The 14489-nt window shown below is 39.8% G+C and overlaps 1 protein-coding gene across 4 annotated transcripts in view; it reads left to right on the forward strand.

Annotated features, from left to right (window-relative positions):
- RUNX1T1 (RUNX1 partner transcriptional co-repressor 1) overlaps window positions 1-14489 on the forward strand; it is a 113471-nt gene that overhangs the window by 53869 nt on the left and 45113 nt on the right. For all 4 annotated transcript variants that reach the window (XM_050310979.1, XM_050310981.1, XM_050310992.1 and 1 more), the window contains 2 exons: window positions 9384-9521; window positions 13163-13404. In XM_050310979.1, the coding sequence (XP_050166936.1) occupies window positions 9384-9521; window positions 13163-13404 (380 nt within the window). The remainder of the gene's footprint in view (window positions 1-9383; window positions 9522-13162; window positions 13405-14489) is intronic.

Consider the following 14489-nt stretch of genomic DNA (forward strand, 5'->3'; position numbering starts at 1 on the left):
TGAAGATTGTCAGTGTGTAATACTGAGATGGGGGAAAGCCTATAGTTCCACCTTTGTGTTGCTGGTAATGGCAGTAAGTAACAGTGCCACCATCTGAGCAAGTATTTCTGGGGGAAATATGCTTCATTGTATATTTTCGTTGGTGGATAATACCTGGCTGAATAGAAACAAAGGAGTTGTTATGCCTGGTGACTGAGGACCGAAATTCTACAACAGCCACTCTGCAAAAGCAGTCTGAATGCCTCTGGTTCTCATGAGACAAAGGACCTGGATCTATAGAGGAATATTTACACTGTGTGATTTAGCAGCCTTAGGGATTAAAAAATTAGAAGTTTCAATTCTTTACTGATTATATGGAAAGTCTTGTGCACTAATTTAGCTGTCTGTGTTAGATGACAGAAATTAGCAGATTTCCTCACAGTGTATAGGTACTTGTGCAAAAGGAATTTAGCTGGCCCTGCTTTTGGTCTTAGGGTAAGGTCTTGCTCCCCAGACCTGCACATCTGGTCTAACGGAACAAACTTCCCATTGCTTGAAATATCACTGGGAGGAGATTGGGTTCTTGGATGGGTAAAATGGTACAGTCTGGTAGAGCAGGGATTTGGGACCTTGATCCACAAGGTGCGGAGCAGTCTGCCCTAGGCTGCCCAACAGCACTTCACACCTTACAGGATCTTGACTTGTCCATGACAAATTCCATAGTTTAAAACCAAGCAAAGCCAGATGTGTATCCATTACCTTCTTGGTAGTCCCTATGTCATCTTTTCAATTGTATAACCATGGAAAATACCACCACCTACACTCATGTTTGATTATTTTTGAACCTAAAGAACCTCTGTCATAATATAAACAATACCTCTTAAAATACTACCATAATAACTTTTTTTCCTGTCAGAGTAATTTAATATCTAAAGTTTCCCTGAATCTAAATAAGTTACCTTAGATTATTTTATCTAGTCTATATTGAAGACTTCAGTTCTAGTTAAATCTAATTAAATACTGGTATCAATATTCTCCTAGGACTTTTTCAAAGTGAGTACATCTATACTTTACACTTTATATAGGTACCTTACAAGTAAAAGAGTTCATGATTATTTTGTTTCAGACTTTTAGCTGTGTGTAACAAACTATGGTTTCAAACTGAAAGAGAGTAGGTTTAGATTAGATATTTGGAAAAATTTCCTTACTGTGAGGGTGGTGAGGCACTAGAACAGGTTGCCCAAGTAAGTTGCTGATGCCCCATTCCTGGAAGTGTTCAAGGCCAAGTTGGATTCGGAGCAACCTGGTCTAGGGAAAAGTGTCCCTCTCCATAGCGGAGAGGTTGGAACTAGATGATCTTTAAAGTCCATCCAACCCAGGCCATTCTATGGTTATATGATTTACTGTTAATTTAGGCCTGTACAAACTTTGAATTAAAACATAAATGTGCCCCTGGAGACCAAGTTAGGAAACTCCAGTTTGTGTTGGGAGAGAAAATCATCTCACTTCTGGTGGGAAGGATGTATGCTGTGTGTGGTTGAGTATATAAGAGCATACAAACAGTAACAATTTAATGCTGATGACATTTGCATTTCTTTGATATTGGTCTACCTTTATCTGTAGTTTGCCAAGTAACATGTAATCTTGACGAGGGTAGGTGTTTCAGAGAAGATTGTACGGAAAGAAAATGAATTACTGGTCAGGAAGCCTTTGGGAAACTGCATCTGAAAGCATGCCAGTGGTTTTCTCTACCTAAGTGAAGGGAGTGATTGCTAATGTAGAGAGGCGGTCACGTGTAGCTTGTAGGGCAGGCTGGGGAGTGGGTTTGGCCAGCAATTGCTCTGGTTATTCTTCAGATCTTCGTGCTGGAGGCTGGTTAGCACCACTTTGTCACTTCACTTGGGCCTCAGTGCTCAGTGAGCTGGTTTTGGAATAGCAGTAATAGTTCCTGTGATGTGAAACACAAGACAACCACTCAGAACACACAGTTCTTAGTTTAGTAGCTTTTCAAATAAAGGAAAGATCCAGGAAACAATGTAAACCGGAAAAGAATATTTTATTACTGATTATGGGTCTGTTTCCTTATTAACTACAGAAGTTATCCATACATAGAGGCATTTTCTTGATGCTTGGTGGGATATTTAGAATAAGTCCACATTGTCTTCACCTTCATTACAGGCCACTTGGTGTGTATTCAGCCATAATGAGGGGACTTGTAGACTTTATTTTTTGGGGACTTATGGAACCTTAGAGCAGTTGCCACAATTTGGCCCTTATTTTACCTGTCTTCTACCCTATGTTCCCGCATTCCAGCAATTTTACATGCTAAAATCTGCAAAGCCAGGGAGGATGAATGAGGAAAGAGGCATTTAAAAAAAGGTGCAATTCTGACACAAGTCAGTTTTTACTGAATAACTGAAAATGAATTTATGATAGTTTTGAAACTGTCAAAACACGACAGATTGGTAAACGAGTAGGGAAAAGTTTATTTTTCTATTCCCCCTCCACTTTTAAAATGAAATTATGTGATAAGATGAGTTTGTTTCTTTCAGGAGAAAATTGTATGTCCAAGCAAAGCAAGCTTATTATTTTTGTCTTAACTCTGAGACTGAGCTCATGCGTTGCTTATGTTATAATATGAGTAATTATCTGGCCTTTAGCTGCTAGTATGAGTGTGGGACCCAGTGTTTTTTTCCTAGTCAGAACCTCTCATCCTAGACAGCTGAAATGAAAGGGAATGTTTCTGTGTTTTGGTTCATTGTCATGATGGTAGAACCAGTTAAGGTACCATTATGGACAAAGCATTCACCTACTTTACATCATCCATAAGCTCTACCAAAACTGAGAGACATTAGCACAAAAATCCCTTTCAGCTTTTGGGAGACAGAGAAGATTACATTATTCTCAAGGCTTTTTTTAGCACATCTGAAGAAAACTCTGATAACTTGGCCTGAGATAACTTCAGTGAACTCCCAGGATACAGAATTTCTTCTAGCAATTGCGTATTAAATGAGTAGAAATGGGTAAATTGAGTGTACTTTCATTTATTCTGAAGAGTAACTGGTAGATATGAATTGTTAGCTATCTGAGCAGAGGAGAACCAAGATAAGCCAAATTGTGATATTGCTCTTGCAAAAGGGTCATCCTCAGCATGTGAGCTTCATACCCAGTGCACTAAAGGAACAGTGAAATGTTGTGTCATCTGAAAACTTAACTGTGCATATCCATCAGTCACTCCACACAGATTCTCATTCCTGGTGGATAAGCCTTGCAGGGGCAATATTCTGTAACAAAAGATGGAGTCTGAGTGTCTGAACTGCTTTCTCATACTGCAGTTCTGCAAATTGCCCAGAGAGTAAAAGTTCTCTATTGGGGAACTGGAAATCTGGTGATGCTTCCTTTCTAGGGCAATAACGTGACTGCATCTGGTGCTGACAGAAAGTTATGTCTATATTATGCCTCCTTCAGATCAGTTGTTTCTAGCACAAAAACATCCATTGTGTTTAGGTCCTCATTTATTCATTAAGAAAAAGTCCAAAGGGCCAAGAGATGAATGGAATGAAGACTGTAGCGGTCTCAAACAGGGTCTGCAGTGGTGTTGTCCAAATGTCACGTTTTATGGCTGCATTGTATGATTTGCAGGCTTCTCCAGGGGTTCAGTGCATGGAGAAGGTAGACTTTACCATATATATCAGGCTTATTCCAGGCATTCCTAAACAAGTCCGTTTCAACCAAGGCAACCTGGTAATACTGTTCTGCTCTGCGTAGCAGCAGGTCTGTGAGTCAGGAGCTGTGGGACTCCACAAACACTGCTTTGTTAATGGTTTTGCGTGGCTTGGCCACATCTGAAAGAGGAAAGGTTTGTTACTGACTGCAGCATGATAGCATTATGGATGGAAGAGCTATGGAATTTGTCCTCTTAGATGCACTTGTGGTTGTCTGTCTCCCAGGTCATAACCACTGGGACTCATAAGCTGTGGTTACCTGCTGGCAAATTGTATGCTATCCCCCTCAAAATAATCAAAATTAGTCCAATGCATCTAGGTAACCATCAGGTAACCATTAACTCCCACAGATTTAGGTCTCGATTCACATAGTTTGGGTGGTGGAGGCAGGTTCTAATCCCTTGTGTCACGTGTGGGGTTTGCTCTTTCTGTGAGTTTAAAGAAAAAAAAAGACAATGGACTCTTTTAATTTAGCAAGTTTTATTTTTATTTTTAACATGTTGGCACCGAAGTAGAAAGTACTGTACAATCAATATAGAGCATCTTTTAAGAATCTTTCATGCCTGAGTATACATCTGGAACTGTTTGCACTAACTAAAAGTTAAATAAATGCCACAGCATATTATACCACAATTTTTTTCATTTAAAAAAGGAAATTGAAAACACACCACTCCTAAAAATGCTTGACATTGAATTGGCTATTGAAATGGTATCAGTAAAGTATTTATATATTCCATATTTTGTTCCATGCATCAGCTTTCCTTGATGCGTTAGACTTGGAAGTGTGCCATGTGAGCTGAAATGTTGCCATTTATGAAAGGCCGCCTTGTTTTAGAAACGGACTAAATCTTTTAGGGTACAGGAAGTAAAGTAAATCAGTTTGAATACAGACACATCTCTCTTTCGCCCCTTCTCCTGCATGCTTTGCTTTGTCTCTTCCTTGTTTGCTTCAGAAGCTGACTGTGCTTATGGTAAATATCAGTGTTCACCTAACAGCTAAATACAGGGATAAAAATAACCTCTACCATAAAAACTGAATGAATGACAAGAACATAACAGTTTCATGAAACAAGAAATCCACAGAAGAAATATTGTAATTTAAAGTTGGTTTTGCAACATTCTTTAACTTTAAGTGGAGCAAAATACTTCTGTGGTTAAATCACAGTTCTTCATTCTGTGCTGTAGAGGAGATTCAAGAATGTACATTTCAAAATGTTTTGCCTTTTTTTTTTTAAATAAAAAATATAATCCAAAGCAAATGCACTAGATCTCTGCATACTTGAAACATATTTTCTGAATTTATTCTAAGTCTTTCACTGCACCAGAGGGTTTGTGTGTATGGATTAGGACTAGACCATTATTTCACCATCTTTCTCCATCCTGAACTGATTGCAGTGAACACTACAGAATGAGTTCCAGATGTCCCCTTTTCCTTCTAGTTTGGAGGACCTCTGGTTTCAGCCCCATTTGATCCGAACTGGGCTAAGGAGTGCAAGTCTGTCACTGTTTAGAGGGATTCAGTGGGAAAAATCTGTGCACCTGAAAGAAGTTACTCCCTCTATGTACACAATCTGAAATGTGTGTTGCTGTGGGATACTGCCTGTGAAACTTTCTAGTGTGTCCCTGCTAATTCAGGATTATTGTTTGAAATGTCAGGGTCCATCAGAAAAAAAAAGATAGGAATAGCTTTGCAAATGGGAGTTTGGTTTGAATTAAGAGCATGAAAATGCATTTGAATTCAAGAAATGGGGCAATTTTAAGACATGGTGAAAGTTCTTCCAAATTTCATGCAAAATTCAATGTGTATGTCCCAGTATTATAAAACTGGAGCAAATGTACATGAAATTTTACCCAGGCAGATTTTCACATGTAAAAATTACAGTTTTTCCTCTTAAGGGATTCTTTCTTCTCCTCCCAAACCCTTATCACCTCTGAATGTATTAATAACAGAATATCCACTGAGAATGTGTATAAAAAGTGTCCAGACATAAAAAGCTTCATGGAATGACATGGCTTAAAGTAAACTTGGCTTGTGAATATGATTTAAATAAATACCATTTTGTCTTTAGCTTTCAAATCATCAGGCTATTTTTCAACCATTAAAGTAAAAAGTGTTGGTTGTTTTGTTTATTTTTTTTAATTGAAAATAAATAATGATTTGTAGAAGCTGGAGTTCCAGGCTAAGTATCAGATGCCACAAGCTTTAGGAGTTCAGATAGCAAGAAGTGTTAACGCTTTTATCTGTGATCACTTCGCTCTGTGCTCCATCACTGCTGCATCCCCTGAATGATCTGTATCTTAAAGAGCTGCTGAAGTTCGCTGGACGTATAGGTGGTGGGGCAGTGGTGGGTGCAGAGCTGCTGTAGACAGGCGCTCCCAGTCCCATCACTCCCTTGGAGGTCAGGGAGCCATATGGAAAGGCAAGAAACAGGTAAACAGTAGCAGTAGGAGCAGAATGGCTCCCACGGGGGTTTTGCTATTAAAGGGGAAAAGAGGGATGCAAAGGCTCTTCTCCTGGGTGGGATGGTAGTGTCTTCCAAGCATGTGGAAGAGTTTTGCGTTTTGCGTTGTACTTCTTCAAAAGCCCCTTTTCCCCGCCCCCAAGGAGAGTCTCTGACAAGATAATCTTTTACTCTGGTAAGAAGTGTTTTGAGGTGTGCTTGAAAGGAGCCTTGTTTATATCTCCTTACAGAAGGCATGGCTAGGGAACTTACGGACAATCAGAGATAAATCGGTCTGCCTGCAATCATACACTAGGAGAGTGCCGCTTAGGTCTTTGTAAGGGGGAGAGGGAGGTTAAGAAATGGTAAATGGTCTGTAAAGGGTGTTTGTGTTTACTCCGAAGAGGTTCAGAGAATGGTAATTAGGAAAAATCAAGCCTAATGTTATTAGATTTAGATGAGAAGTGCAGAGGTCTGTGGATAAGTTCAGCAGTCTGCAAACTGGGTGGTAGACACTATTCGAGGTAGTAAAAACCATTTGGATCATGATAGAGTGGCAACCTGAAATTGGAGGGCAAAACCAAAACACTGTTTCTCACTACCATGTTCAATTTAAGTAACAAAACATTGCCAGCTTTTTGGGAAAGTCTCCCCCCTTCCAATCTGAATGCATTTCTGATCAAACCTGAACTTTGAAATGCAGTGGGGAGGAAGCAGGAGCCATGCGGTTGGTTACAGCTCAGGATCGCTTTTAGTTATCACCAGCTGAATTGGAGGATACAGGCTGTGCCTGCTTGCTGAGAGCAGCAGTCTGTTAGAGGAGCTCGATTTCTCTCACTCCTTCTTCCACCCACCTCCATCTCCTCTGTGCCTGTGTCTGCGCTCCCACATGCTTCAAATCTGTGTACCTGGACTGCCTTCCTTAACAGTTCAGTGTGAGTGTTAGCAGAATGAAAACCAGATGGACCAGCAGTTCCCACTGTTATCTCCCCACCAGCTCTGGCAAGCCTCCCTTTCTCTCTCCTTTCTTGGCATGGCAGAAATATTTGCCTTTATTTAGGAGGGCTGGGGCTCACTGCTGTGCCTCTTTCCCTCTGTTGCAACATGAGCTGAAAGCTATTTATTCCCTTGTTGCTGAGGTTGGTTGAGGTGAGTGCAAGATGAATTCGGCTATTAAGGAAGCAATTAACATTTCAAGACGAGTTTTCATAGTTCTTTATATTAAATTAATGGCTTGTTGGAGATATAGATTTAACTGTTTTAGTATAGTGATATGGAAAGGAAGTGTGCATAGAATATGTTTAGAAACTTGCTTTTGTTTTCCAGCATGTAATAATTTGCTGTTGCTTGATTTGCAAATCAAACCTCACTTACCTGTGTGGCAGCCTTAATATTTAAGCTAATTATTTAAGGTCTTCCCCCCCACATCTGAGGTGGGGGGATCTAAACTTAGATCAACACCACAGATCCTATAAAATTGTATCTATATTCCTCTTATCCTACTTTTACGGTGTTTTACTGTTCATCTTCCCCAAACTTGTCTCTAAATTCTATATGATATTACTCCCTTTCCCTGAGAACTGAAACACTGCCTGTAAGCATTCCTACAAAGGGCAGAGGTGGCTTCTATAATTGCAGTACCTGACAGACTGCACCTCTGGGACTTACTTCCTAATTTTCTTGAGTTTCAGGCAGCTAAAGATTGGTATCTGTTAAGTGTTGTTAATTTTTTTTTGGGGAGGGGGTGGGTGTTTGGGGGTTTTCCCCACTTTTCTCCCTCCCTTCCCTTTTTTTTTTGGTAATTTTCTCATATTTAAGTTTTCTGGTAATTAAGTGTTTTGAAGCTTTTTTAAACATACTCTTCATTTGTTAAATGTGTGCATTGTATTTAATTTGTTATTGGGGCAAATTTATTTGTCTCTAGGGGGAGAATTTCCGATACGATTTTGTCATTGAAGCTTGTTAGTAAGAACAAGGATAACATGTTGCAAAGTGGAGTGACAGAATTTATAGAACATGATGGGCTTTGCTATTGTCTTGAATTAAAACCACAAACTTTCATGCTTTTCCATTAACAGCAACACTTACTTGCTTTACAAAATAGTTCCATGAAGTTCAGGAAGACTTGTGTAGGGCAGTGTATTAATAAATAACTCTGATTGCCCAAGGAAGACCTGGAAGAATTAAACTTATGCCCATTAAAACCTAAACTTGATTGTACTCATCTTTTCTCAAGATGGCTCACTAAATTCCTGGCATGAGTGAGGAAGCCTTAATTTTACTTTCAGTTGGTAAATGTTGCCAAGTTTTGCCCATTCTTAATAAATGAAACATAAGGGCTTGGATGCTTTTAAAAAAATTTTAACATAAAGGTGTTCGAAAACATGTTGGACGAAAGATTACATTTCTGTAGCTTCTATATCAAATGTCTTGCATCTTTAGATCTTTAGTTGCAAGAAAATTGTTTTCTGCCTGGTTTTGCCTTTTGCTTGTTTTGTTTTCTTGGGTAGATACGTTCCTGCTTATCTTGCAGGTTTTGAATTAAAGTTGTTCTTATTGTGAGACAGTGCAAACTTACATGCTTATTTAAAAGCAATGGTATGTGTATGAGATGATTGACTTACCATTTTGGCATTTTATGTTTACTTTTCTGGTGAATGTGGGAATATCCAATGGCATTGTGGTAAAGTGATCCAGGAGGTGTGTGGTATTTACCATAAGTATCTCTCCATGATTACAAGGAGAAGGGGATGGAGAGGGCCGCAGGTGACACAGAGAAGAGACGCGAAGAGAGCTGGCTTCAACCAGTATACCACCCAATATCTCACCTGTACTAAAGAGCTTCAGGTTTTAGTTCTGAAAGAGCTGCCATAAGGGGATTTATTACCTTTCTGTGTCTTCATCTATTTTTTCCTCCTGGCTGGCATCAGAACCTTGAAGGGAGGTGTCATTATTGCAGCTTCAGGAGTGCTTGGGAGGTAGCATCTGTACATGCTAGAAAAAACCCTGAAAGATAATGCAGCACCACTACAAGTGAGGTCTTACCATCTGCATTACACCTTTTTAAGTGAGGTTTAGGTGATGTAATTTGGGAAGAGTATACTGGAGTGGATGATCAGGTGTAATCTTTCTCAGCAGATGCTGAAATGGCTTGCTTCTTGCTTTAGCTTTTAAGTTTTTGTCAGAGGGGGTGTGCTTGGGGAAATAAACCAGTGTGTTCCTGTGGTGTGTGTTGCAGATCGCACTGAGAAGCATTCCACAATGCCAGACTCACCTGTGGATGTGAAGACACAATCCAGGCTGACGCCTCCAACCATGCCACCTCCTCCCACTACCCAAGGAGCTCCAAGAACCAGTTCATTCACGCCCACAACGTGTAATTAGTCTTATTTTCTTCCTTTTCTTACATCTTCTTTCTATTCTGTGTGTAAGGAACCAAAATATGTGAAAGGAAACATGCATGATGCGGTGGGACCAGCATTTGGTTGTACTGCAATAAAGTAATTAAGCAAAACTAAGCCCACAACAGATTAATACATCTCCAAGGTATTAAGATGGTCAGCTCGGAGTTGTGTTGTTATTTCATTGACAACTTGGCCACAGTGTCAAACAATAGTAAGCAGTGGTTTCCCATGTACTTAATGCTCAGATCAGTCCCCTTGTCAGAAGTACAGGAAACCTTCTCTTACATGCCCTTATGTTGTTTAAAAGATCCTGTTCTCTTTTGTATAGAAACTTCAGGGAATTGTTTGTTTGTTTTTAAAGTGGAGATAATTCATAGTGAAAAAAATACTTGTCTTCCTCCCACTTATATTTCAATGAAGAATTCTGATTTAAGTGCTATATAATATCTAGTTAATATTGATATAAAACCAAAATTAAAGCCTTTTCATAATTTTTATCTAGAGGCTTCCAGTCTGTGAGCACTTCACTTCTCTAAATCACTTGGGATGCATCTCTGTCTCAACGTATTGATATAAACACATAAAAAACTCTACTAGTCTTGATGGAATTACTCTGCATTTGTACCAGTGTAACTGAGATTTGAATCTGGCATGCTGTTTGGACTATTCTTTTCACAGCCATGGAGTAATCTGCATTTCTCTTACTAAGATTTAGCTGTAAAGTTTTTGGTCTCTTTTATACTGCCTTGTAATAGTATAAACATGAGAATGTGTTTACATTTCACATTTTAAATAAAACATTTTTAGAACAGTAGAATACATATGCCTAAACAGAATGAAGGCAGCATCTTCTATTTGTCTTGCCTATGTCTGTTTAGTCCCTTTCTGTCTGTTAGATACCTTATTTAAAATTCACCTCTATGCAGAAGGCCAGCTAGAGGCCTTTGTACTACTTTTCCCAGGGAACCCTGTCCTGACAATTTATGTTGAACTTAAACAGTGAGGAGCGTTTGTGCCAGCTATTCACGTAAACTCAGATTTAACCCAGTGACCCTGATCCTGCAAAGATTTGTCTGTTTTGCTTAACTCCAGCTCCTGAATCATCCTGGGTGGAGCTTCGGACTGGAGCTGCTCCAGTCTGAAATTAGGTTGTTTCTAGATTTTTGCAGGATTGGGCTCTTGCAGATTAAGGTTTCCAGTGTGATGCCCTTGCCACAGTTCAGGATAATGTTTGGCACTCATAAAAGGAATATGACAGTATTCTTTAATCACACAGTCCTTAGTGTACTCAAAAGATTTTTGGATGTTTGTTTGTATGATTGAATTCAGCAGTTTGGAAGGTGATTGAACCATAGCTGGATATTTGGAGCTCTCTATTTGAAGACTAAAAGTCTAAAAAAAATCTGATTTTAATTGCGTCTTACTCTTGTCAGATTTTGGATTTTGGCCTTAGCAGTTCCAGCTTGTATAGTAAACAGCCACTTCTGTCACAGTGTCTGTTAAATTTATTATTACTACAGTGGGAATGCCTGCAGGCCAGAAAGATCAGACTTGTTTTCTGGTCTAGAATATCCTTGTTTTCTTTGATTTAGTTGATTAAAAATTCTTGACGTGTCTTATTTTGAAATTTTAAATGCTAAATTCTTTTGTATTAATAACATGCTTTTGTTTTAGAAATTATGTAGTCCTTTGTCAATTGGCAAATTGAAATATTATAAAGAAAGAGCTGAAATCATGGGACTATTTCTGTATTCCTTTGGAGAAATCTTTACCTGCCTTTCTGTGCTTTCATGACTGCAACCGCAGGACCCTCTGCCTGTAGCAGCCCTTTACTGGTGACAGAATTGTTGGGTAGTGTCAGGCTAGATCAGGGCATGTCGCTGTTCTTCCCAGTCCTCATTTACCAAGTTCATGGTATGATGACTTTTGGCTATGCAAGTTTCACAATGTATTTGTTTACTCAGATATCTCACTCTGTAGCACTCAGAGCATGGCTTGGAGTCACACGTGGAGCTGAATTTGCAGAAGCCAACTTCTTTCTATTTCTGCTTTTTCCACTTCTTGTTCTCCCTATCCCATGCAGCCAGAATAGGCAATCAAAACTAAGATAAAACACAAGCAGAAACTAACATAGCTTCTTCTCTAGTGCCTCCACAAGGCAGTCACTAGGGCAACAAAAGCTCCTTCAAAGTTTTGGGGTAGTGATTTATATGTAGTAATAGGTGTCCACCCTCAAAAAGGACTTCCTGGCTAAAAGTAAGGATGACTGATGAAGAAAATGACACAAAAATGGGATGTTTGACTTCAGAAAGGCTGGTCATTGGAAAATATTGACAGTTCTTAAAGTTACTAGGTTGCTTTGGCTGTGCTTTTAGAGAGAAAGCAATTTATACTAATACTTGTATGCATTTTGGAAAGTAGGCAAGTTCCTGAGGTTTTTTTTTTGGATGGGTTGTGACTGATCCCCCAAAAGAAATCAGCGAATTTCTCTGGGGCAATGGCCAGCTGAGCACAGCTGCTGCTGAGTGCAATCACATGCTGTGTGCCCACACTTGTCAGTGTGCTGGTGCACTTGTATTCCTAGGGAGCCATCCTTTTTCTTGCCATTTGCTCTCATTTTAGCAAATCAGACTCAAACAACCTCAATGGCGTGTGTTTGAGTGTTGCTGTTCCAACTAACCTGGGTGGAAAAGGATGTCCTCAGTTTGATTCTGTGCTCTCTTCTGTAGTGTGGATAAGAATCAAACTGAAATCACTGCCAAAAACTGTGTTGTCTTCAGTATGTCTGCATGAGTCTTGTTGTTACAACTTTTGTACATTGAGTGCTTCAGATAGTTATTCTCACAGCAACCTTGCAACAGGAGGGAAATGCTTTCTTTTTTTTTTTTTCTCAGAGATATGGTGTTGGCACATGAAAGCAGAGAGATTTGCTTGTGGTCTCTCAGAAGTCTTCTGAAGTCTAGCTCCATGCCGCTGCTGCAAGGCTTCAGGCCACAGGGAGCATGGCAGCATTTGTACCTGCACAGACAACTTTGTGTGCTGCATATGTTAGCAGCTAGGAAATCTGTATTGGAAAAAATAACCTTCTCATTGGGTGGTGTAAGGTTAAAACGTGAAAGTCCTGTTTTATAAACACAGCTGTCAGTTGTGTGTACAAACCACAAGTAAAATTATTCAGAGATAAACTGAGTCTTCATGAAATATGTCTGCACATTTTTTTCTATCCCAAAGAGCAATTTTTTTGGGTCTTCAATCATACATGCACTCATGCCTTTTCTCTTTCTGTTTCCCTCTCTCTCTTTTTAAAATCCTCTGACAAAAGTCTGGAATTCAAATGATGCTTTTCAGGTCCAAGAGCATTTTGAAGGGGATGTGTGAGAGGCAGCTGCTGTTACTTCCAGTCCGTACACCATTCAGTACCAGCTACTGGGAAATAACCTGCAGACTGTCGCTCTGTCAAAAGGCTAATTGTCTTTGATTGTGCAACTTAATTAATTTTGAGGTCAAGCACAAAAAACATAAGCTGAGGGATTTTCCTCTCTGTCTCCTTTTTCTCTATATCTCTTCCCCCACCCCAATCTTTATTTTATCTTGCTGTCTCTTTTTCTTTCAGTAACCAATGGCACTAGCCATTCACCAACAGCGTTAAATGGAGCTCCATCTCCTCCTAATGGCTTTAGCAATGGGCCATCCTCTTCCTCTTCCTCTTCTCTGGCTAACCAGCAGTTACCGCCAGCTTGTGGAGCTAGGCAGCTCAGCAAACTGAAGAGATTTCTTACAACCTTACAGCAGTTTGGCAATGACATTTCACCAGAGATTGGGGAGAGAGTGCGTACCCTTGTGCTAGGACTTGTGGTAAGCAAAAAAAAAATGATATTTTATTCTGTCCTTTTCCCCTCTTCCTTGCTGGATGTGTTTATTATATAAACCTGTTGGTCAGATACACTGCATACTTTGTACTTTGAGGATGCCAAACACACAAGAGTGAAGTGTGGCTCTTGCTGTCGAAGCTAATGTGTAGCTTGACTAGCTTCCCACAAGTGGCAGCTATTCCCCACCAGGTATAGCCTTGACTCATTTTGCCAGTACAGTATTATGCTGTAATATTGTGATGGAGTTTTCATTCTATACTGGCATTACTTCTAATGTGGACATACCTTAAATTATGTGATGTAGTAAAGTGGTTTGGCTTGCCTAGTTTAATTGGATGGGGGAAGGAGAGTGCCCTACATATAGAGTGCCAGAATACTTGTTAAAAGGATGAGCTGAGTATGTGTGGGCTGCAGTTATGCAGTGCAAAACCTTTTCTCAGTTACACTGACCCCAAGATAATGAGCTTGATTAGGCACTACTGCTACTTCAGTCACGTTATTGATAAGGGTATCTTTATGTGATGGTATAGCTGAACGAAAATTTCATCACTTTCTTACCTACATTTGTCAGGTAGGGCTGCCCTTCTAGATGCAAACTGTTGTGAATCTGACCCAGGATTCTTTTTATTCCCAGTAAAGTCCTCTCTCTGCCAGACATCGTCTCCCGTGTATCTTCTTCAGTAATAATTAGATATACTGGGAAAAATGCTATTATGGTGCTCTAATTTACATCTGTTCTGAGCAGCTGCAGTTGCCATTGACTTCGCTTGGAGCAGAGACTGACAGCCTTGTTTAGTACTAGGGCTGAGGGGTCCTCTGCTTGTATCTTCACAAAACCCTACCTGACAGTAGTGGGTGCCCCTTCACTTGAGTCTGTGTCAAAAGGAAGTCTGATGTAGGCAGTGCAACATCACGAAGTCCTGCTATCCATTTGCTTCTGTATTCAAAATACATGTTTAATGGGGTTTTGCTTGTCACACGGTTCTCTCTGTAAAGGGGAACTAGTAAAAAAGCTAAAGGTGGCTTTGGGAACATCCACCTTTTGTTGATTTTCAGATCAAAACTGCT

The sequence above is a fragment of the Myiozetetes cayanensis genome, unplaced genomic scaffold (assembly GCF_022539395.1).
Source record: "Myiozetetes cayanensis isolate MyiCay16 unplaced genomic scaffold, myiCay2020 scf1, whole genome shotgun sequence".
In the NCBI taxonomy this organism is placed as follows: domain Eukaryota; kingdom Metazoa; phylum Chordata; class Aves; order Passeriformes; family Tyrannidae; genus Myiozetetes; species Myiozetetes cayanensis.